This window comes from Castor canadensis, chromosome 14 (genome assembly GCF_047511655.1).
Source record: "Castor canadensis chromosome 14, mCasCan1.hap1v2, whole genome shotgun sequence".
NCBI lineage: Eukaryota > Metazoa > Chordata > Mammalia > Rodentia > Castoridae > Castor > Castor canadensis.
The window spans coordinates 68498561-68520478 of record NC_133399.1 but is presented as its reverse complement, the minus strand read 5'-3'; the positions used below and the strand labels follow the sequence as shown (position 1 = coordinate 68520478).

General features: G+C 35.0%; 1 protein-coding gene across 7 annotated transcripts in view; it reads left to right on the top strand.

Moving 5' to 3' along the window:
- Dlc1 (DLC1 Rho GTPase activating protein) overlaps window positions 1-21918 on the top strand; it is a 359328-nt gene that overhangs the window by 162546 nt on the left and 174864 nt on the right. For 4 of the 7 annotated variants that reach the window (XM_074054724.1, XM_074054723.1, XM_074054725.1 and 1 more), the window contains exons 5-6: window positions 17059-17097; window positions 18884-18917. In XM_074054724.1, the coding sequence (XP_073910825.1) occupies window positions 17059-17097; window positions 18884-18917 (73 nt within the window). The remainder of the gene's footprint in view (window positions 1-17058; window positions 17098-18883; window positions 18918-21918) is intronic. The other 3 variants (XM_020167594.2, XM_020167599.2, XM_074054728.1) reach the window with 1 other exon arrangement.

Sequence of the window (21918 nt, the reverse complement as noted above, 5' to 3'; positions counted from 1 at the left end):
CCTGTGGTCACATTCTCAACATGTGATGTCAGGAAACAGGAAAGCAGGAAGGAATACAGAATGGAATGGATAGGATTAAAACCACTCAAGACAAGGAGCAAAGGCCGAGTGCCAATATCAATACTTTAGTCTTTTGGTATGTAAAAATATTTGTGCTTCTGAAATCTTAGAAATTTCCAAGGATAAATTGTATTTTTAAACAGAAAAAGAAACACCCTGACTTTCAGTATTTCATAAAGATTTTTGGATTTTAGTTATTTTTCTTTTTTTTCTTTCATTTTTTAAATTTTATTTTGGTTTTGTGTTGTTGGAGGGTTTCTTTTGATGCTTCTATTCTGCATTATGTCTTAACTAGAAAATAGAGGTTTGGGGGCTTAGGGTGTACCTCAGTGTAGAATGTCATGCTTAATATGCAGGACAGTTCTGGGTCCAGCACCACCCTAAAAAAGAACATAGAGATTTTAAATTTAAAGGCATTGAATAAACAGAATGCAGGCACGTGACAAAATCTGACATATGGATTTTTATCCCTTCTTTTCTTCTTTCCTTTTTCTTTTCTTTTGTTTTTTGAGACAAGGTCTCACAATTGTATCCCAGGTTAGCCTTGAAACTTGTGACACACCTGCCTCAGTCTCCAGAGTACACAGATTACAGAAGCATACTGCTTTGCCTTCTTCTTCCCCTTCCTCCCTTGATCGTCCATAGCAATAGCCATTTAAAAAAAATAATATGTATCTTCATAACAACCAGTCCTCAATTTTGAAGATCTTTGTTCTCAGCTCCATCAGAATGTTGCTTTCACTGAGACATATTTATTAAGATATTACAGGTTTGGAATCCCATTTTTATCCAACTTAGGTCATAGTCTCATAGCCTCAGATCTCTAAGCAAAAAGATTCTTACAAATTGGAATTGCCACCCAAGAGAATACCAGTTTCTCCTATCCACCTTTTTCTGCACACAAAGTAAAGTATTATCTATCAGTCACAAGGCCTCAGCTTCATTGTTGAGAGAGGGATTTTTTTTTTATATACAGTAAAAAATCTTTTTCTTTACTTTTTTCTTTTTCTCAGTCATGGGCATTGAACCCAGGGCCTTGCTCTTGCTAGGTAAGTGCTCTACCATTTGAGTTATGCCCTAGCCTTTTTGTTTTTATTACATTTTTGAGATAGGGTCTTACTAACTTTGGGCAGACTCAGAACTCATGACTCTCCTGTCTCAACTTCTGAGTAGTTGGGATTCTAAGCATGTATAACCACACTCAGCTGTAAAAGTTATTTTTGTTAAAAAGTATATTTCAGAATTTGGTTCTTCCCAGAGATGTAAATTTCACTTAGTTCACCTTTTATTTGTAAGTAGTTTAATCTAAGAGTAAATACTTTAAGCTAATAAACAAATCTTAAATACTTTAAGCTAATCCACATCTTTCCAAAGATGTAGGGTGTAAGATGCAGTGTTTCCTTGATCAGGGCATCTAACCAGGACTTTATGTCACTATGGGAGCAGCCATTACATCCATGGAGAAGACACTCCAAGAAAAACCAAAGTAGTTAATCTTGCTTTCCAAATGACAAAAATTAAAAATTAAATGAAAAGTTTAGGCTTGTTTACAAACCATCAATCTATATAACTTTCCAACATGACCAATGTGAGGCCTTATTTACTAAGAAGTTAAGGTAGCTGAAGCCAGAACCTCCAAAACCGCAAAGACCCTGGGAACCTGGCTCCAAGCAAGTCATAAGTGAGTGAGCCACCTTTCTCCTCGGTTAGGATATCTTTGATGGCTATCTTAAGCTTTTTTGGACATATTCTTTGCTTGATCTTTTTTCCCTTTTCATATCAGTCCATGTTTATTTGAACCTAACATCAAGTGTGTAAACATCCGTCAGAGGGAGGAAAACCTACCTATAAGGCAAACCTGTTTCTAAGCTCATGACATCTTCCTGTGAAGAAAAGCATTTGGAATTATTGTGTTCAACCTATGGTGCCACAGAGCCTGAAAAGAAGGTAGACAAACAAACAAGATAAAAATGAAAGGGAAGGTCATAAGGAAAGACAGGTGTATGTAATCACCATTATGCCTAGACAATCACATAGCATCCTCCCCCTGCATGTTTGTTATCTCACACCCATGATCTGGAGTTCAAGCATGATGCAGAAAACAGGATAACCATACCACATGAAGGGCCAAGACAGTGATGAAAACATAGAAGAATGCCACTGGTGACTGCTGCAAATGTGTTGGCCTGTGTAACTGTCTTTAATTAATATTTGCTCAGAGCTCACAGAACACACAACATTCTCTTAAAAGAGGCACAGATTCAACACTTGTCACCTTTTTCAGTGAGATAGACATTTGTGTTCAGTCAAAAATTCATAAGTATTGAATTCAGTATCAAATAATCAATCAAAAATATGTGTATTTCAGGTGAGAAAGGCACGCCTGTAACCCTAGGTACATGCCACACAGGAGGCAGAGATCATGAGGATCACAGTTCAAGGACAGTCTAGGCAAACAATTCCCAAGACCCCATGTCAACCAATAAAAAGTCAGGCATGGTGGCTCATACCTGTGATCCCAGCTACTGGGCAAGCATAAATAGAAGGCTCATAGTCCAGGCCAGTAGGGCACAAAGACAAGACTATTATTAGAGTGACTATCTAGCAAGTACAAGACTCTGAATCCAAATCCCATTAATTCCAAATATGAGTGCACACGCATTCTGCAAAGTGTTGCTCGTCTAAATTAATAAATTGGCTCCCATTGGGATGGGGAACTTGGTAGGAGACTTATGAGTTGTGAGTGGCAAGATTTCATCATAATTATATATTCAGTAGCCACCGCCCTGTGTGTGAGGGAGTCATCCCAAGACCCTCCTTCCACTGGATACCTGAGACCTCAGATACTACAAAACCCTACATATACATTCCACTTTTTTTCCTTGCTAAGTTGCTAATGGGTGGATATCATATACAACATGGGCTCTCAGGTAAAGAGATGATTCACATCCCTGGTAGGATGAAGCAGCATAGTGTGAGATTTCATGTTACTCAAAGCAGCACACAACTTAAAACTTATAAATTCTTTCTTTTTGGAATTTTCCACTTAATACCTTCAAACAGATGTTGACTGGTAGTAATTGAAACCATGGAGAACAAAACCACAGATAAGGAAAGCACTCTACTTGTTTAGAAGCCTTTGGATATTCTACCACTATCTCATCCCACACTTTTGAGAAGCAGTCAGCTGGTGCTCAGAGGATGATGTCCTAAGTTTAATCCTTCCTTAAGTAAAAAGCTGAATCCTCTTGCTATCAAATGTTTCTGATTCTCTCTTGAATCTGTAGCAAAATTTGCATGTGGAGATGTTTTTCTTTTTCTTAGATCTTATATTTCATCCTTTTTATTATCCTCCTATTTTCATGCAATACTGTCATTAGTATATATTGAATGATTGGTTGACAGAGCAACTTTTTTATTTTAATTTTGAATAAATATATAAAGCACTACATGTTTTTAAATGTGATACAAGAAAACAGTCTTTCCCCTTAGATCCTGTGTCTCCTGGGCAATACTCTGTCCTGACTTTTGTCCATGACAGTGCCAAAAGTTCTTTTTCGATGAATTCTTAAATCTCTCCAGCATTTTCCAAAGGTTTCCAGCAGCTGTTTGTGTTCACATGAAAGTCTAATTGTTTACTGAGAATTGCTCCCTGACAGCCTGCTTTGTTTATGTTTCTACCTTATGATCAGGCTTCAGAAACCACCCACTACTCAAGCCCCTTTTATGTGGCATAACAGCATTTATGGCCCTCTGAGATTTTTCTCTGTGTGTGTACAAAATTATTGTCCCAGAACATGTTTAAGTGTTTAGGAACTGTTGTATTGGTGTTGCACAATTTACTATGATTATGGGAAGCAAGTAAAATAACTCTATTACATTATCCCTTCTTGCTGTGCATGAAGTAATCCAACAGCCTCTTTAAGGAACTGGCTGTATTCTGTAAGCCAAAAGCTCATTTACCCTCACTTCTGTTTCCATCCCAGGTTTCCAGAACTCCATACAAACCATACCAGCAAAAACTCAACTTCTGAAATCTCCTTTTTTCTTGTTTCCCTTCTTCCCAGTTGTTTCATAAAATAACTGCCACCAGTTGCAGAATTCTAGAAAAAAAATTTGTTTGGTATAAACCCTGTTCCCAGTTTCTTTGTTGGATACAACAAAGAAATATAAATTAACCACATAGAAAACAGTGTCTCTGTTTACTAATATTAATTTATATGCCTAGATAATTTCAAGAAACTCAAAACAGTTGTAAGCATTTAGTGTTTAAAATCATTTGGATTATTTTATATTAAATAATCTTTACAGATTATCACCAAAGTATTGTCAAATGTTACTTGACAAAAGGCTACTTACTCCAGTAGTCACCTTGAAAATACAAACATGCTATGCACACAAATAGAACATCTTTGAGATTCACTAAGGAAAACACAATTCCAATTGCATTTTGATTGCTTTAAATCCCAAATTTTCAAGTTTAGTGAAGTCTATGCATCTACAGAGTGTACAATAAGATTATACTCTGAAAATTAATAATAATCTTCCATTTTCATTTCACAAGTAAAAGAACATCATTTATCCTTGGTCTGAAATTAAGGATTTACTCAGATTAACTCAGAAAAAAAAAAGTAAACTAAAGCTATTAAATTTATATTTATTATTTATTATTTATATTTATATTTATATTACTTATTATTTATATTTATATTTATTACTTATTTATTATATTTATATTGATAAAGTTTGAACTTTTTATTTCACTTCTGGGGAGTGAACTCAGCGTTTCATACTTGCTGTGCAAATATTCTACCATTTGAGTTGCATCCCAAGTCCTTTTGCTTATAGTTTGATTTTCAGATAGGGTCTCATGCTTTTTCCTTGATCCTCCAACCTCAGCCACCAGAGTAGCTGGGACTAAAACCATGTACCACCCTATCCAACCTTACTCTGAAAGAATTTTAAGCGCATGTCTACTGCATGTTCCTCCATAATATGAGCTACTAAAAGACTGGAGTTTATTTTTAGTGGTATCTGGAAATTCCCTTATTAGCATATTTGAGAAAGAACAACAGCAATAATAAATTCAATTTAAAAAAAAAACGCACAGTGAGATCTTGCTCTGAAGTAAGAATTTTTAAAAATCCAATTTTGGTCAGAATCTGCATTAACTGTTCCACAGTCACAGAACTCAGTACCAGGCTCAGTTGCATCTTCTGGTGTCTCTAATTCAGCCGAGGAGTTAAAGGCATTGAGATATTGAGGCACATTAGTTATTTCACAGATGCACAGGTCACCTTGCTGGACTGATTTACTTAACATGGCATGGGGTCATCTTTCCTTATCTTCAAAAATCTCTAAATTGTATTTACTTTATAATAAGAAAAATATTTTCCAAAGGAAATAATATCAGCAACTAGTGAAATGCATATAGAAAATGTAAGTTTCTTATGGGTGGGAATCAATTTTTATTACGCTCTATAAAGTTTCTATTTTTACTTGAAGGTACATGAGAGCTCAATAAATATAAAATAATAAATGATGACTATCAATTCAAGCAGAATGATTCACTGTACAGAATAATGAAAAAAAAATTACAACAAAGACCAGTGGCTGGCTTTCTGCTTTTTCCATTTGGTCTGACACAAAAGAAAATGCTATTTACTTTCAACAGGAGAAATTTGTGATTCTTTGTATGAGGGATAAATTAAAGTCTTTAAATCTGAAACTATCTTTTAAAGGAGCTTTAAAACACCTAATTCCCTAGGGAATTAGATGACTTTTAGTTTGGACATAGCTCTGCAGATGTATATGAAAAATAGCAGTTCCTTGTTAGTGCATAAGAAATTACCCCCAAATCTAGCACCTTGAAACAACATTGAACATTTGAAATTGCACTCAGTATCTATGGGTCAGAAATTTAGGAGTTGCCTAGGTGATTCCATTTAAACATCTCAGGAGGTTGTGGCCAAGTATCTAAAGGCTGACCACGACTGCAGGTCTGTTTCCAATATGGCTGGCTCACATGGCTGTTGGCAGGAGGCCTTGCTTCCTTGCCATATAAACCACACAGCACTGCTTAAGCATCCTCATGACATAGCAGCTAGCCTGCCTCAGTGCAAGTCCTCCAAAGAGAGACCAAGAAGGAAGCTACAGTGTGTTTTAATGCAGTGTCACTTCTGTCAGAGTCTATTAAGGAAGGTAAGTAGGGCTCTCCTTTTAAAGGAATAAGCATGAAAGAATTTGTGGCTATATTTGGAAAACGTCACAGTAAGCTCTCTGGGTATTGTGGTTTCCATACGGTAAAGACATATTACTTCCTAGAATTCACATGGTTCCAGTTGGGCTAAGTTTTCTACCAACAGACTTTTCCAAAAGAAACAGACATTTCAACACAGATTAAGAATTATTTCAAAATTATAACTTTAAAGACTAGCCAAAATTTGTAAGTAAGAAAACTTTAATCTAAAATATTTAACCTTTCTAAGGTTCTTGCACTAGTTCTGAAGTCTCTAACTATGCAGTTTAAACCCTAAACTGGGTTTGATTATATAGTAGAACAAATCTATATGAAGTCCAAAGTTGTAATTGACAGTCAATGTAATAGCTTGTGTCCAACAAAGTAAGAAAGTTTGACAGAGATACAAACAGGTAAGAATACTTCAGGCCTTGCCCTCAAAGTGTTTGCACTTTAAGTAGAGCAAAAAGCTTTCAAAAGCAGAGCTAAAACAATTAAGACTTATTTGTTTATTTTAGCAACAGCTATTTGTTTATGTTTCAAAGTTAAAATGATCAAGAGGATTCAACTATGGGTACCAGTTAAAGCAGGCAGTAGATAATGTCTTAAATGTTCTGGTTAACATATTAAAGCTAGCCAAGCACTGTGACTCACTCCTCTAATCCTAGCCACTTGGGAGATAGAGCTTGTGAAGGTCATGATTTGAGGTCAGCCCAGGCAAAAAGCAAGACTCTATCTCAAAAATAAGGAGAGCAAAAGGCCTGGAGGTGTGGCTCAAGTGGTAGAACACCTGCATAGGAAACACAAAGCCCTGAGTTTAATCCCCTAGAACCACCAAAAAGAAAAAAAAAAATTAAGACATTTGATGAAACAATTTTGATTTATTTTCTACTTTGATTTTTTTTTAATAAAGGAAAAAATTATAGTTCTTTGAAGCAAAAAAAATGCGTCTTCAAAACCTCAATGAAATAAGGCATTCTAATATAAATATTTTTCAGGTCTACCTCAATAAATCTCTAACTTTCTAGTTCACAAGGTTCCCACAGTTAAGAATTCATGAAAAAGTATTATTTGTTAATGTAGTTTTGACCCAAATACTAAAGAAAATACTTTTAGAAGTTAAAAATAGACTTAACAGAGAGTGTTGCACATTTGCTGAAGTCCTATAAAAGATACTTAAAAATAGGTCACCTCTTTCATCTGGATTATGTGAATTTGGTGTGAATCATTACCAGGAGACATTGCAAATAACAATTTTAACAGTATATTAGTTTCTTATTTTTAAAAATAGAGAAATCTCAGAAAGCCCTTCAGTTTTTTGAGGGCTAGATGAATTATCCCCCTCACTCATACCTCATTTAATGGTGATTTTCATCTAAAAGGGCTTTGGATGAGGGAAGGAAAGGACCTCATGGCAGAAGGTGACATTCTCTTTGCTACTAAAGAGCACTAAACCACTTAGGTATCTTATTTTAGAAACACTTTATGTTCTCAATGTCTTTCTTAACCAGTAATGCCAGATTTATAAGGAAAGGGGGAGAAGCATAGCCAGCCTGAGACCAACATGTTGAAAAGAAAAATGTGTCCAGGGCTTAACTTTTGTGTTACAGATCACTGGTCCTCTAAAAGCTCTTGCATCTACACATTAGACATTTCAAGGATAATCAGAGTTCAATTCCTCCTTTAAGTCAGTTAATTTTGTTTTATTTTGTTTCCAGCAATTAAAAAAATACCAATTACTATCTTTGGCAACTTAGTTATTTTTCTATTTTTATCCACAGTGCAAGGCATTGAAAGAAAAAAAAAACATGAAAATCCAAGAGAAATTGGGCTGAGTAGCGCTTAAGAACAAAACCTTCACCTGGGTTAAAAACCCTGGTTAAAATCTTAGGTTAGGCATTTTCTAATGTTCAAGTAAATAATCTTGTCTCTCTATCACTTGCTTTCCTCATATATAAAATGGAGCAATGATAGTATCTGAAGGGTGTTATTATATTAGTTGAAGTGAGTCGTGTATGACTTATAGAAATCTAAGACTTCTAAGAGAGCCTGGCATGAAGCGAGCATTCAGTCTCCTCTTCGTAAATGGTACTTAATCTGTATGTCATTGAAGCATTTTACCCAATATTTGCAGAATGATGACCCTTTGATTGCTATAACTGGACTATTTCTTGACCACCACTTATCTATCTGATGTTGCTTTATCTGTTTTTCCACTCTCAACTGTCACAAATGGCTTCTCTTTGGCAGACACAAATTGGCAGCATCACTACTATTATTAAATGTAAGGAGAGTTACTTTTGAACACAAGCACTGTGATACTGCTACAGTTGATTTGATAACTGAAACTGCTCCTATGTAACACACAGCATATAAATCATGTAGACATTGGACAAAAGGATGATTCACATCTTAGGCAAGATGAAGTTGGATGGATAAGGACAATGCAAGATTTCATCATGCTACCCACAACAATCGACAATTTAAACTTATGAATTGCTTATTTCTAGAATTTTCCATTTAATATTCTTACACTGTGATCAATCTTGGGTAACTAGAACCTTAGAAAGTGAAACCACCTGTAAAGAAGGAACTGCTATACTCTGTGTTTCTGTGGATCTTCCCAGTTTGTCAATACCTTTAATCCAGGTCCTCTCCGTCCCTTCCCACCCTCCATCCACACACCCAAGTTAGACAAGGCATAAATGCCTCAGTGATATTGGCCAAAAAAAGTACAGAATGTGGTATTTTCATCTCTGTCTTTTCTTCTAGGATTCTAGTGCATTTTCTTCCTTCCCCATCTCCTATATTCTACCCAGCTTTTGTAAATATTTTTGAAAATATAATACATAAAATGATTACTTAGTGATGAAATCAAAATTTAATCTATCCTCTACAGTTATGTGTAATTTCCATTTAACCTACCTTTCTATAAAGTTTTTACTTTTTTTGTTTGATGTACAAATACATTTCATGGGTTTACTATAGAAAACAACTATTCAGTCTGGACCCTACTGGTTTCATACTTCCTGATTAACAATTCATCCACCTATGCATACGGTTATTATTATTTAATCTTCCTTGTACTTGATGAATCTAATATTTTCATCATTAGCATAAGTTGAAAATATGTCACTGCTGTAAATTACATTTCACAGAAGGTTCAGAATGCACTGATTCATTTTAAAATGGAATTTTCTGGAACTAAGAATTTAAGGAGGCACCACTTTTTCTTAAGATTTTTTTACTCATTATAATCTATTGCCCTCCTCATAGGAGGAAGAGAAGAACAGAGAGGGAATTTTAATGCTTGTTCATAGAAGAGAGAAATGAGCAGTAGTTTAGCAAGTATGAATCCAACAGAACACAGAAGAAACACTTGAGCTAGGATTGTTTGAGAAGGGGTTAGTCACACAAAGATTGTACAGAGATATGGGATGGGAGAGATACAGGAACAGTGGCAGTAACAAGAGACTGGGTAACAATTGAGTTCTGATCACCCCAAGGCCCAAAAGCCCAAAGAAGGCATCAATTTACAAAACTTATACAGAAAATCTGCAAAGTCAGCTGCCTTAAGAAAAGCAATGACTTGGATGAAAAGACACAACCAGTTCAAGATAACTGTGACTGTTGGGATGTCCAGGGGAATAAATGTTCTAACTTCATTCTTATACCCCCTTTATCTCTAACTGGGACTTGTGATGGGCCCAACTTACCTGGAAGCCAGGGGACATGAAATCCTGTTGATAGGTTCTATACAAAGGCTCATTTATAACTTTTTATCCAAACTGGAATACTTCTGACAGTTAAATGGGTTATTAAAATTAATTTTAATTCCTGAAAAAAACAAGCATGCTGTTCAACAATTACATCACCCTCGTAGATAAACACCATGCAAGAAAACATACCACTGGATGCCAAGGCTCACGCCTAATAGAATCCCAGATACTCAGGAGGCAGAGATCAGGAGGATCACAGTTCAAAGCCTGCCTGGGCAAACTGCAAGACCTTATCTTGGAAAATCTTTCACAAAAATAGGGGTGATGAAGTAGCTCAAGATGAAGGCCCTGAGTTCCTGATTTCAAGCCCCAGTACTGAAAAAAAAAAAAAAAGAACAACCCTACCACTCTACACTCTAAGGCAGAACTGCTCCAGCTCTGTATTTCACATAAACTGTCCCTACACTGCCTTCCTACAGGCTGCTAACAGGCACCAGAACTCAGCTGCCTGGTAGCAAGTGACCTGTAAGTCGGCATCATCATCAGACTCTTCAATCAGCACCAAGAATCAGGAATTAGCAGTATACTTTGTTAACCTGCAAGCTGTTCTTGAAAGGGGGGAGAGTTTGTTAAATTACATCTGGAAAAGTTCAGGGGAAGAAAAGTCTATCATCTCCTGGCTATCTTTCAGCTTTAACCACATGTTAAAGTGAGAGCTTTGTTCTCTGTACATGCACCTCACATGATAATAGACTAGATTATAAAATCTGGAAATGCAAACCTATCCTGGCTCATTTTAATGCAATTATTAATACTTTATATCATCAAAAATAAAAATTATGAGACAAATGTTAAACTGATCAGGTCTAGGTTAACAAAAATTATCCAAGGCAAATAGAGCATATGATCACCTCCTCCATCCAGGTCAGCCTTCCTAGAGGAAGAACCAGATAAAAAGGAAATCTGAAGGACATATGGAAATCAGCAGAAAAGAAGTGGTGATTCAGGTCACCTGTATAGTAACAGAAATTGATTTGGGGTCCAAGATCTTATAATTTGGGGAGAGAGTTTCTAGAATATTTATCATGTTCCCAAAAGCAAGTGGTTGAAAGGTCCTAACATAAATTTCACCTCTAAATTAACCCATCACATGGTAGAGATCTCCAACAATTTTAGATATTGATTCAGACATGAGAGTCAGAAATGATAACAAGGACATGTCTTCTACCTAAGCATCCATCCTCAAAGAACAGAAAGTTCTCAATGTTAGCATTATTTACAACTTTGAAAGCATCAAATATTTTTATTAGCATTCTCATTTCAGGAAGTTCTTGTGCTATTTTTTCCATTTCTATTTATCTTCTTCCATCCCAAATTTTTTCCTTAGTTCCAGTCACTTTCAGAGGATTCTATCTACTTTTGGCCTGCAATGATAAGCTTCATTAGACCAGAAGAACATTAGAAAAGCTTTACTTTCAGGCAAAGTAGAATCTGTATTGTAACTGATCCTGGAGTCATGGGTGTTATGAGTTACAGTGTACATAGGACACATATTTCAAATCAAGTTTGTCAGTGATTACCAGTATAGTGAATATCTCTTTGTAAGAAAAATATTTCTGGGTCCCAGCCAAGAACCCACTTATATGAGGCAATATTTGATAAGAATAAATTCCAATTCAGTGAACAACTCAGTTACAGTTTGTCATAGGCCGATTTATGCATATCATCTAAGTAGCTTCAATCTATTCTGTTTTGCTCTTCTGATTTAATGGTAATGGTTTTGAGTTTCTATCAGAGGCCTACTTCTACCAAAGGTTTTTAACTTGCAAGTTATGAGACTATGAGAATATTAGTAGATTTTTGAAGTGGCTTTAAGCTTATATTTGAATATAATTGGTAGTAACTAACCTGACCAAGATGGATATGAGTAAAGTATTTTATCTCAGCCTTCTAAGAATCTAAGTATAAATATACAAAATAAGTTCACAATGCCAATTATTTTATTTGTAAACTAGATATCATATCTGCTAAACCATTAACAAATACCTTAAAGTATTTAAAAGAAGTATAGATACTTTTATTAAAACATGCTATTATATATAACATATATATGTTATATATATTATTATACATGATATAATGTATATATATATATATATTATACATGTATAATCTCTGTATCATGTAAAAAATTCATTTTGGTTTATAGAAGTTCAATAGGTGATAAATCTCATTAAAAATTTTTATTAATTAATATTATTTAAATGGCCATATTACTGAAATCACTCTGCAGATTCAATGCAATTCCCATCAAAAGACTAATGACAGAATTTAAAAAATCTGAAAATTCATATGGAAGCAAAAAGACCCTAAATAGTCAAAGCAATCCTGAGCAACAAGAACAATGTTGGAGGTATCACAATACCTGGCCTCAAGTTACCCTGCAGAGCCATAGCAACAAAACAAGCATGGTATTGCCTTAAGAACAGACATATAAGCCAATAGAATAGAATAGCAGTCCCACAAATAAACCCAGGCATCTACAGTCACCTGATCTCAAGAAAGTTCCTAAAAATGCATATGGGAGAAAAGACAGCCTCTTCAACAAATGGTGTTGGGAAAACTCGATATCCATATATAGAAGACAAAAACTAGATCCTTATCTCTCACTATGTACAAAAATCAACTGATCTTAATTTAAGACTTGAAACTTTGAAACATAGTCATAGGGAATGATTTCTTGACTAGGACTCTAATAACCTTAAAGGTAAGTGCTCTGCCCTTAAATTGAAAAGCTTCATATAGTAGAGGAAATAATCAACAGAGTAAAAAGTCACCCTACAGAATGGGAGAAAGTCTTTGTCAGCTATTCCTCTGACAGAGGATTACTAATTCAAAACAGATAAAGACCTTAAAAAAGTTAACCTTAAATGAAAAACAAGTAAACCAGTCAATAAGTAGGCAACTGATCTGAACAGACAGTTCCCAAAAGAAGGAATACAAATGGTTAATAAGTAAATCAAACCTACATTCAGATTAAACTCACTCATTCAGAATGGCTAGTAACTAAGTAAATAAATAAATAAATGAATAAGAAAGTAACAAATGCTGGTGAGGATATGGAGGAAAAGAAACCTTTATATACCATTGATAGGAATACAAATGAGTTCAGCCACTGTGGAAAACAATAGTTTCCTTAAAGAACTAAAAACAGAACACCTTATGATCCAGCTATACCACTTTTAGTATATACTAAAGGGAAATGAAGTCAGCATTCAAAAGAGATACTTGTGACTCAGACTAGAAGAGTAAAGGAATGGACAAAATGAAATGATACATTATCAGACATAAGGGTTACTAGGAAGAACAGAAATGGCATAGGTTTAACAGCAAAAGGTAGACAAATTACTTCTTGACATTATCCAACTGGAAGTCTAAATAACCATGATGAATCAACTGCTCTCTGAATAAGTTACCTACCTTGAGAATAAGGTTTACCGAAAATAAGTCTACGTGTCTGTGATTTTCCTTAATTGTGAACTTTCATAGGTCAGGCTTAAGAAAAAAATAAAAAGCTAACTTGAAATAGTATTTCTAAGTGGCTATCATATATAACTCATCATGCAAAATTCTGAATAATTTGCAAATTTAAGGCGATGTGTGGTGTGCAGTTTCCTTAAAGATAAACATCTTCTTTCTGAAACTGAGCTTCCATTTACTTACTATTAGCTCGTTAAAAACTAAGTTACATTGGAATCATGAATACAGGGAGGAATACAGACATGGTGATCATTTGACTTCTTCGGTCTTATTAATAATGATATCATAGATGGAGATAGAAGTTCTAGATTCTGGTATAATTCCAATTTTGCCATCAAAGCCCTGTAGCATTAGGCAATTCATTTAACCTGTCCGGATTACAGTATTCCCACATGCAAAGTGACAGAGCAAGAATTAGAGCAGTGCTTTCCAAAGCATGCTACTTTACTAGTGATGCATCAGCTGATACAGAGATAAACATCTGCAATTTTGGTAGCTATTTTAGTGTACATTTTGAATGATATGATCAAAAAATCAAGACTTTTATTTTCATTACATAGAACAAATCAAGTAAAAGAGAGAAACTTATTTAAATTTTATTTTTAATGTATTTAGTTACAGATTTTATATATATGTAGTAGAAATTATAAAGGTAGTCTTTGAAGAACAGAACTTCGAGAAGCACAGCCAAATGACATCTAAGTCCTCTTCCACCAAGAAGAACCTATATTTTCAATGAAACAAACAAAAGATAACTGTCAAAGCTGAGATATACTTGGTAAACCAAAATGCATGATATGAGATTGCCAATCACACTTAGCTTTTCAATGTACACTTCTTTGTTCAAGTGAATGAAAACCGAAACTATTGAGCAGCTAGTCATATCATAGATTGGGATGGTTTCAAAAGAGTCTTAAAATAAGGAAAAGAGGCAACAAACCCATTTTCCCATGAAACTTCTTTCCTTCCTTTTTTTCCTTTCATGTCTTCCCCCAAAATATGAATCCCTAAACGGTTCCTGTTGCCCAAATGTGAATCTCCAACTCATCCCATCACCCACTGTGCCAACATCGGACTCTTGTGCCCTCATCAGAGACCCAGACTGTTCTCACACAGAAAGATATTTTCCTTTCATTTCTATGTACATAATTATACATCTTGAAGTTTCATATAAATACTTTTGAAAACAAAACTGTGTGTTTTAAAAGGAAGTAAATAAATTATATTGTCATTAATTCTATGAATTAAACTATTTTTAAAAGGCAAATGGAGGAAATTCCTCTAAAGTAAAACAGAATATTCCAGACACTTTTATGTGATCATTTCTGATATTTGAAACATCCCAAATAAGCAGTGCCTATAAATAAAGAAGGCCCAAAATTAATGCAAGGGCTTTATTGAATACTATAAAAAAAAAAGTTGTCTTTCCATAGAACCTAAGGGATAGGATATCTTTTACTCTCATAGCTGCCTATTGTTTGAAGGGATTGACCTTTACAAGTGGTTCTATGGTACTCATTCTAATGAACTAAAAAAGAAAGTATTTTATACAAGTGAAATAGCATATAATTAAAATGACGTGTAATAAAGAAAAATCATCTTTTCCACGTAAAATCATCAAAAAGAAATCAGATTAATTAGAATGTTGCAATTGTCACTTTACATCTATTACTTAAGTTGTTGTTTATGTTGGAAGCGTCTGTGTGATTGCTGTAAATTCCTGAAAGGTGTCAGGTTGAGGTCCTCCTGCAAGTGCAGAAAACTCTCCTAGCAACAGATGTCTATGACATCCACAAGTCATATTAAAATCAGCATTTCCCTAGCCATATTTCTCTTCCCCAAAACACACACAGAAGTGCACACAGCCTAAGCTCCCACACACAGCTTTAAAACATCTCATTGAGAGAAAGGAAATTGTTTCTTTCTCTTTTACTTTTTCTTTTCAATGACTTCTTAAAACTTCAAGTATAAAACACCTTAACTGGTCGACTTAAAAATCTTTCTATGCGTAAGTTATTAGAACATCAATACATGGTGGTAGGGTGTGGGGGGGACATAGAAAAGATTGTTTTCTATAATCTGAATATCACAGAGAAAAATAACAAGACTAAAATGATTTTTCCTGCTCATTTGGAAGTTATTAGTAGACTTTCCTTTGTTCCATTGAGAAATGAGAGAAGAAAATATGAAGTTACAGTGAACCCATATGGCCAGCAGGAAAATCCCATTTAATTGCTTTATTGCCAGAAATGTTAAATCACTTCCTGAGGATGCAGTTCAAATGAAACATATGGCAGCTATTAGCCACAGCCCCTAACAAATTCAAAAATATGCTTTTAAAGGGAGATTTCTCATAAGCAATAGTCATACTTACTTATTAAACATATATACAAATATGCATTTGGTATGTTATTTCTACAAACTTTGGGTGAACACCTACTTGATATTAAAGTATACACCAAGAAACTTCATGGGAAGTTTCTTTCTAAGCCCAGAAATAGATAGAACACTATGGGACTTCAGGACATAGACCCAAATCTAGCCATGCTCCTTCTCAGAAGTCAAAGGTAAGAATCTCCTAAATGATGCTTCCTTCCAAGGCTTCGATGCTATTCCATTTCCACCTGGCTTTTCTTAATTGTCTAGTATCTCCACATTTCTTTAAATGCTACACCAGTGACAGAGGTGAGCATGGTCATTCAACATGCACTACATGAGACTATCCTTTCTCTTTTCTTGCATCATTGTCAACTGAATTGTGAATTCCAGAAGGAAAAAAAAAAAACTCTGCTGAGAGTTTTTGTACCTAGGATAATGCACAGCATGTAATTAAGAAGCAAGACATAGCTTTAATTAACTGAAAACAAAGTATCAGTATTTTCTAATTGCTTTGATGCCTTTCATCTCTGGGAAGTTTCACAAATTTAATCAATTTATCCATAAATCATTTTCTAGAGAAACAATTCACCCTCAAAGAAAAATCAGCCAAAAGCTACCTAGCTGTTATTACTATGTGGTCTTACTTTAAAAGAGAAGTTATTAAGTTCTATGTACATTAAACTTTTACTCTCTTTTCTACACATGGTATATGGCCATTGAAGTTACTTGATGGAAGTAAGATTTGATAGTGTAAAGAATCATGCAGAACGAGTGAGATTCCAGAGCAATTGACATTGACCATGTGAAATGCTGGTGTTGGACATAAGAAGGCTAGAGTGTTTTTCCTTTATAACCCAACTCAATGACTGTAATTGTATTATATATACATGCAAAGGTACATGTTTTTGTAATTATATAAAATACAAGAAAGGCCTGTCTTTGTTTCTAGTCAACTGATGATTTGGGCAAGATGTTAAATTTGTCTCAACTGCCTTAGCAAAAGAATTCAGCGATAACTGAAATAACTTCTAAATGTCCTAGAAAGATATTCATGCACCAATATTCTGATTTGGGTCAATGTCATATCACAGAACCTACCAAACTTGTTCTCCTTTATTTCAGAATGCCCTGATTAATGTAGCCTCAGAAGCTAAAACAACAGTAGGTATATCTTGGTTTCCATTACTGTTGGTGTGACCACACAAAAGTTATTATAATTTCCAGGACTTCAGAGGGTTGTTTTCAGGATTGAATAAATTTATGCAGGCAGAAGTATAAAACTATGCCTTACACTTACTAAGCACCTTGTATGTATTATTTTTATACAGAGGAACTCCTCAATGAACTCTTTAATTGCATATCACCAACCTCCATAACCTTCTCAAACAATGAAAGGAGTTCTCTGTTTTTCACAAAGAGAAAAATTTAATTTAATTCCTCTGGTCAAAAGTAAATTTGGGAGCAAGACTTAACATAGAACACAAAATATGGATTTAACTCCATTTTTAAAGCCTTTTCAAAATACACACATAAAAAAACATCAAAAATATAGGATAACTTTCTTCTAAAAGGAGGAAATAGCTTTTCCAAAGTGTTGGATCAGTTCTTGAAGAAGGAAACAGCATAGCAATTAAGAAACAATGCTTAGGAAAATACTGGAAGCCTGCGACATCTGTTTGATGCCATGGTCTTTGGGATCAATCCTCCCGCTGCCATATAATAACCTGATATTCTCTTCATGGCTACAACTTTGGCAGAATGTGGAGTCAATGTTTACCTCCAAAGAACAACTGCTGAACAACTAAATGTAGATAGATTAAGTAAAAACATACTTTCAAAATGGATCAGTCTTCCCAGAACAAACTCCTTCTCTATTTTTTTTAATCTAACCAGGAATCTTTACTTTATTTGCACAATTGCATCAATCTCAAGATCCCCTAACTTCCTAAGGTGATGATCTAAGCAGTAATCATCTCATGAAACTATAAGCATCTCAATATTTGATATATCTGAAAAAGAAGATTGATGCTATTTTCCTGGACTGATCCATAACAAACGTACACTTGGACCTCTCTCTCTCTTTCTCTCACACACATAAAGTGCCCATTTCGGTGTGCATTTCTTGCCCCAATTCTGTAGACTTTTTCTCCTGAAGACAAGGAAAGCATCACTTTCAGAACTATTCTAGGGTCAGTGGTCATGTGGTGGGAGGCATCAAATCCCAGTGGGTTAGACAGATTTATACAAGACTTTCAGTACAAGTTAACTCCTCTATGTTGACTATATTATGTACAGTCTGGTTCTCACTTCAATGAAACAGCTTCTTCAACCTGTCCTAAAGAATAGCACTAGAAAGCTATGCTTTATAATTTATGCTTTTGAAATGTCTTATTCTGAACTCTATCTTTAAAATAATGGCAGTGATAAATGGAATTTAAACATCTTAGTCAATACCCACAGTAGCAAATAGTAAGAGTAGCTCTTTTTGGCATGAAAACTTTATAGAAGCTACTACATTCAGTTCCTTCAGTAATCCTGTGACGTAAATGGATTATCCTCACTGATTCTTGAGAGGCAAGATAGCTCATTCAAGAAGATAAAGAAGAGGACAGAGACTTGAAATGTCCAGAAAATGATCAAATAATTTGATCTTTCCGCCTCCCCAAAATAGGACTGAACTACAAAAATTTAGAGCATTTTTACTCTCATTTATCTTTTAAAAATAATATGGATGTATCTGAAGATGTATGTCTGTCTTCAGAAGTGATGATATATAGCTGTCACAAATAGATTTAGTGACCTCAATGATAGTTCTACAAAGTTTATATCCTATTTTCAGGATCTATTTCATTTTTACTGCATTTAAGATACTTTGTGTTTTTATTCTGAAGGATGTTATTTAACATTTCTTTTTGTAAAACAGTAATTTTGTTCTTGTTTTTTTCAGGCTATTCCAGGTATTTCAGAGAAGGAAAAAGCTGGTGAGTTGACATTTTAGTTATGTTTTCTCTCCTGCCTATTTTAGCACAAAATTCTAACTTAAGGTAGATACTTCATTAATATCTAAAATGTACAAATCTCATCAATGTCTGGGAATATGCTATTGTTGAGTTCCTGAACAATAAATCTATCATGCTCAAAGTTAAGAAAAATATATGGGTTTGTGACATAATATTGCAGTATCTTAGAATAAGACTCTGCACTTACAAATCACAGCAAACACAATTTTTGTTGTGAAGAAAAAGAATTAAACATTGGTCATTGTGCTGAGAAATGATTTTTGGAAACTTGTTAATATTTATCAAAATTTGTTTTTGATTCTAAGTAGCTTATTCAGTAGTCAGAAATAGACATACTTGATGCTTATAGTTGGTAGTATACTTTCAAAAATAATTATGAACAACTGTATTAGAGAAAAATCAGTATTTTTTCATGTTCTATGCTATGATTATAACTGTTTAACAGTACTATGGCAGCATGAGTAAGGACAGATGAGAAACATGAAACATTAGACTTGGATTGGTGAAATTATGTGCTCTTAAAAAAATCTTTTGATCTTTCTCAATACTGTCTTATGTGTTCTGTACCATGAAAATGTTTTATAAAAATGTAAAAACAGATTGAATGTTTGCCACCAAATTTGAAGCACATTATTTGGTGATATTTAAAAGCAACAATGAAGGTACAAGTGTCAGCTAAGAAAAGATGTCATGATTTCTAGTGCCTTCACTCAAAGCACTTAGAGATTGTCTGAATGTGGGATGTCCTGTTGTTTTTGTGCATATGACCTCAATAATTTCATCCATTGTTTTAAATTTTCATTGTAGAGATTTTTTTACTTGTTTGGTTAAATTTATTCTTGCATATTTTATTTGTGTGTATGTGTGTGTCTGTGCGTGCGCACCTGTGTGTGTGTCTGTGTGTCTGTGGTGAATGGGATTTTTTATTTCTTTTTTTTTCTCTTTATTCACATATTCATCTGTGAATACATTGCTTGGGTCATTTCTCCATCCTGCCCTATATCCCCTTCTTCTCCCCCCGTCCCCCTCGCTTCCAGGCAGAACCCGTTTTGCCCTCTTCTCCAATTTTATTGAAGAGAAGACATAAGCAATAATAAGAAAGACAAAGCGTTTTTGCTAATTGAGATAAGGGTAGCTATACAGAAAGATTCCTAGCGTTGCTTCCATGCACAAGTGTGTTATAACCCAAATTGATTCATCTCTATCCGACCTCTTCACTGCTTCCCGGTCACCTTCCCATATTGACCTCTGTCACTTTAAGGTTACTGTATTAACTCGTCTGCAGTGGGGACATCAAACACTTTCAAGTTTTGGGTTTCCTACCTATCCCCATTCCTTCCGTATGTGCTCTCCCCTTAGCATGTGACCCAAGTCCAACAACATCACTGCCTTTGCCCTAGTTCTAAAGTCCACATATGAGGGAGAACATACGATTTTTGGTCTTCTGAGCCTGGCTAACCTCTCTCAGAATGATATTCTCCACTTCCATCCATTTACTTGCAAATGATAAGATTTCATTCTTCTTCATGGCTGAGTAAAACTCCATTGTATATAAATACCACATTTTCTTAATCCATAACTTGGCTACTATGAATAGTGCTGCAATAAACATGGGTATGCAAGTGCCTGTGGAGTAACCTGAGTGGCATTTCCTAGGACAGGGATTGCTGGATCATATGGCAGATCTATGTTTAGTTTTTTATGAAGCCTCCATATTGTTTTCCAGAGTGGTTGCACTAGCTTGCATTCCCAACAGCAGTGTATGAGGGTTCCTTTTTCTCCACATCTTCACCAACACCTGCTGTTGGTGGTGTTTTTGATGATAGCTATTCTAACAGGGGTGAGGTGGAATCTTAATGTGGTTTTGATTTGCATTTCCTTTATGGCCAGAGATGGTGAGCATTTTTTCATGTGTTTGTTATCCATTTGAATTTCTTCTTTTGAAAAAGTTCTGTTTAGTTCAGTTGCCCATTTCTTTATTGGTTCACTGATTTTGGGAGAGTTTAGTTTTTTGAGCTCCCTGTATATTCTGGTTATCAGTCCTTTGTCTGATGTATAGCCAGTGAATATTTTCTCCCACTCTGTGGGTGGTCTCTTCAGTTTAGAGACCATTTCTTTTGTTGTGTAGAAGCTTTTTAGTTTTATGAAGTTCTATTTGTCCATCCTTTCTCTTAGTTGCTGAGCTGCTGGGGTTTTATTGAGGACACCCTTACCGATACCTATTAGTTCCAGAGTATTCCTGTACTAACTTCAGAGTTTTGGGTCTGATGTTAAGATCCTTAAATCCACTTTGACTTGATACTAGTACAGGATGATAGACATGGATCTAGTTTTCAGTTTTCATTTCCTAGCAACATTTGTTGAAGAGGCTGTCTATTCTCCATCATATGTTTTTGGCACTTTTGTCAAAAATAAGGTGGGCACGGCTGTATAGATTCATATCTGGGTCCTCTATTCTGTTCCACTGCTCTTCATATCTGTTTTTGTGCCAGTACTATGCTGTTTTTTATTGCTATGGCTTTGTAATATAGTTTGAAGTCGGGTTTTGTGATACCTCCAGCATTGCTCTTTTTCCTTGGCTAATTGCGGTCTCCTGTATTTCCAAATGAATTTTAGGGTAGATTTTTCAATCTCTGTGATGAATGTCATTGGGATTTTGATGGGAATTTTGTGTTGAACGTGTAGCTTGCTCTTGGTAGTGTAGCCATTTTTACTATGTTGATTCTACCAATCCATGAGCACGGAAGATCTTTCCACCTTCTGTAGTCTTCCTCAATCTCTTTCTTCAGAGGTTTGTAGTTCTCCTTGTAGAGGTCATTCACATCCTTTGTTAAGTTTACTCCTAGGCATTTGATATTTTTTTAGGCTATTGTAAATGGAATTTTTTCCATGTATTCTTTCTCAATTTGTTCATTGTTGGTGTATAGAAAAGCTAATGATTTTTGTAAGTTGATTTTGTATC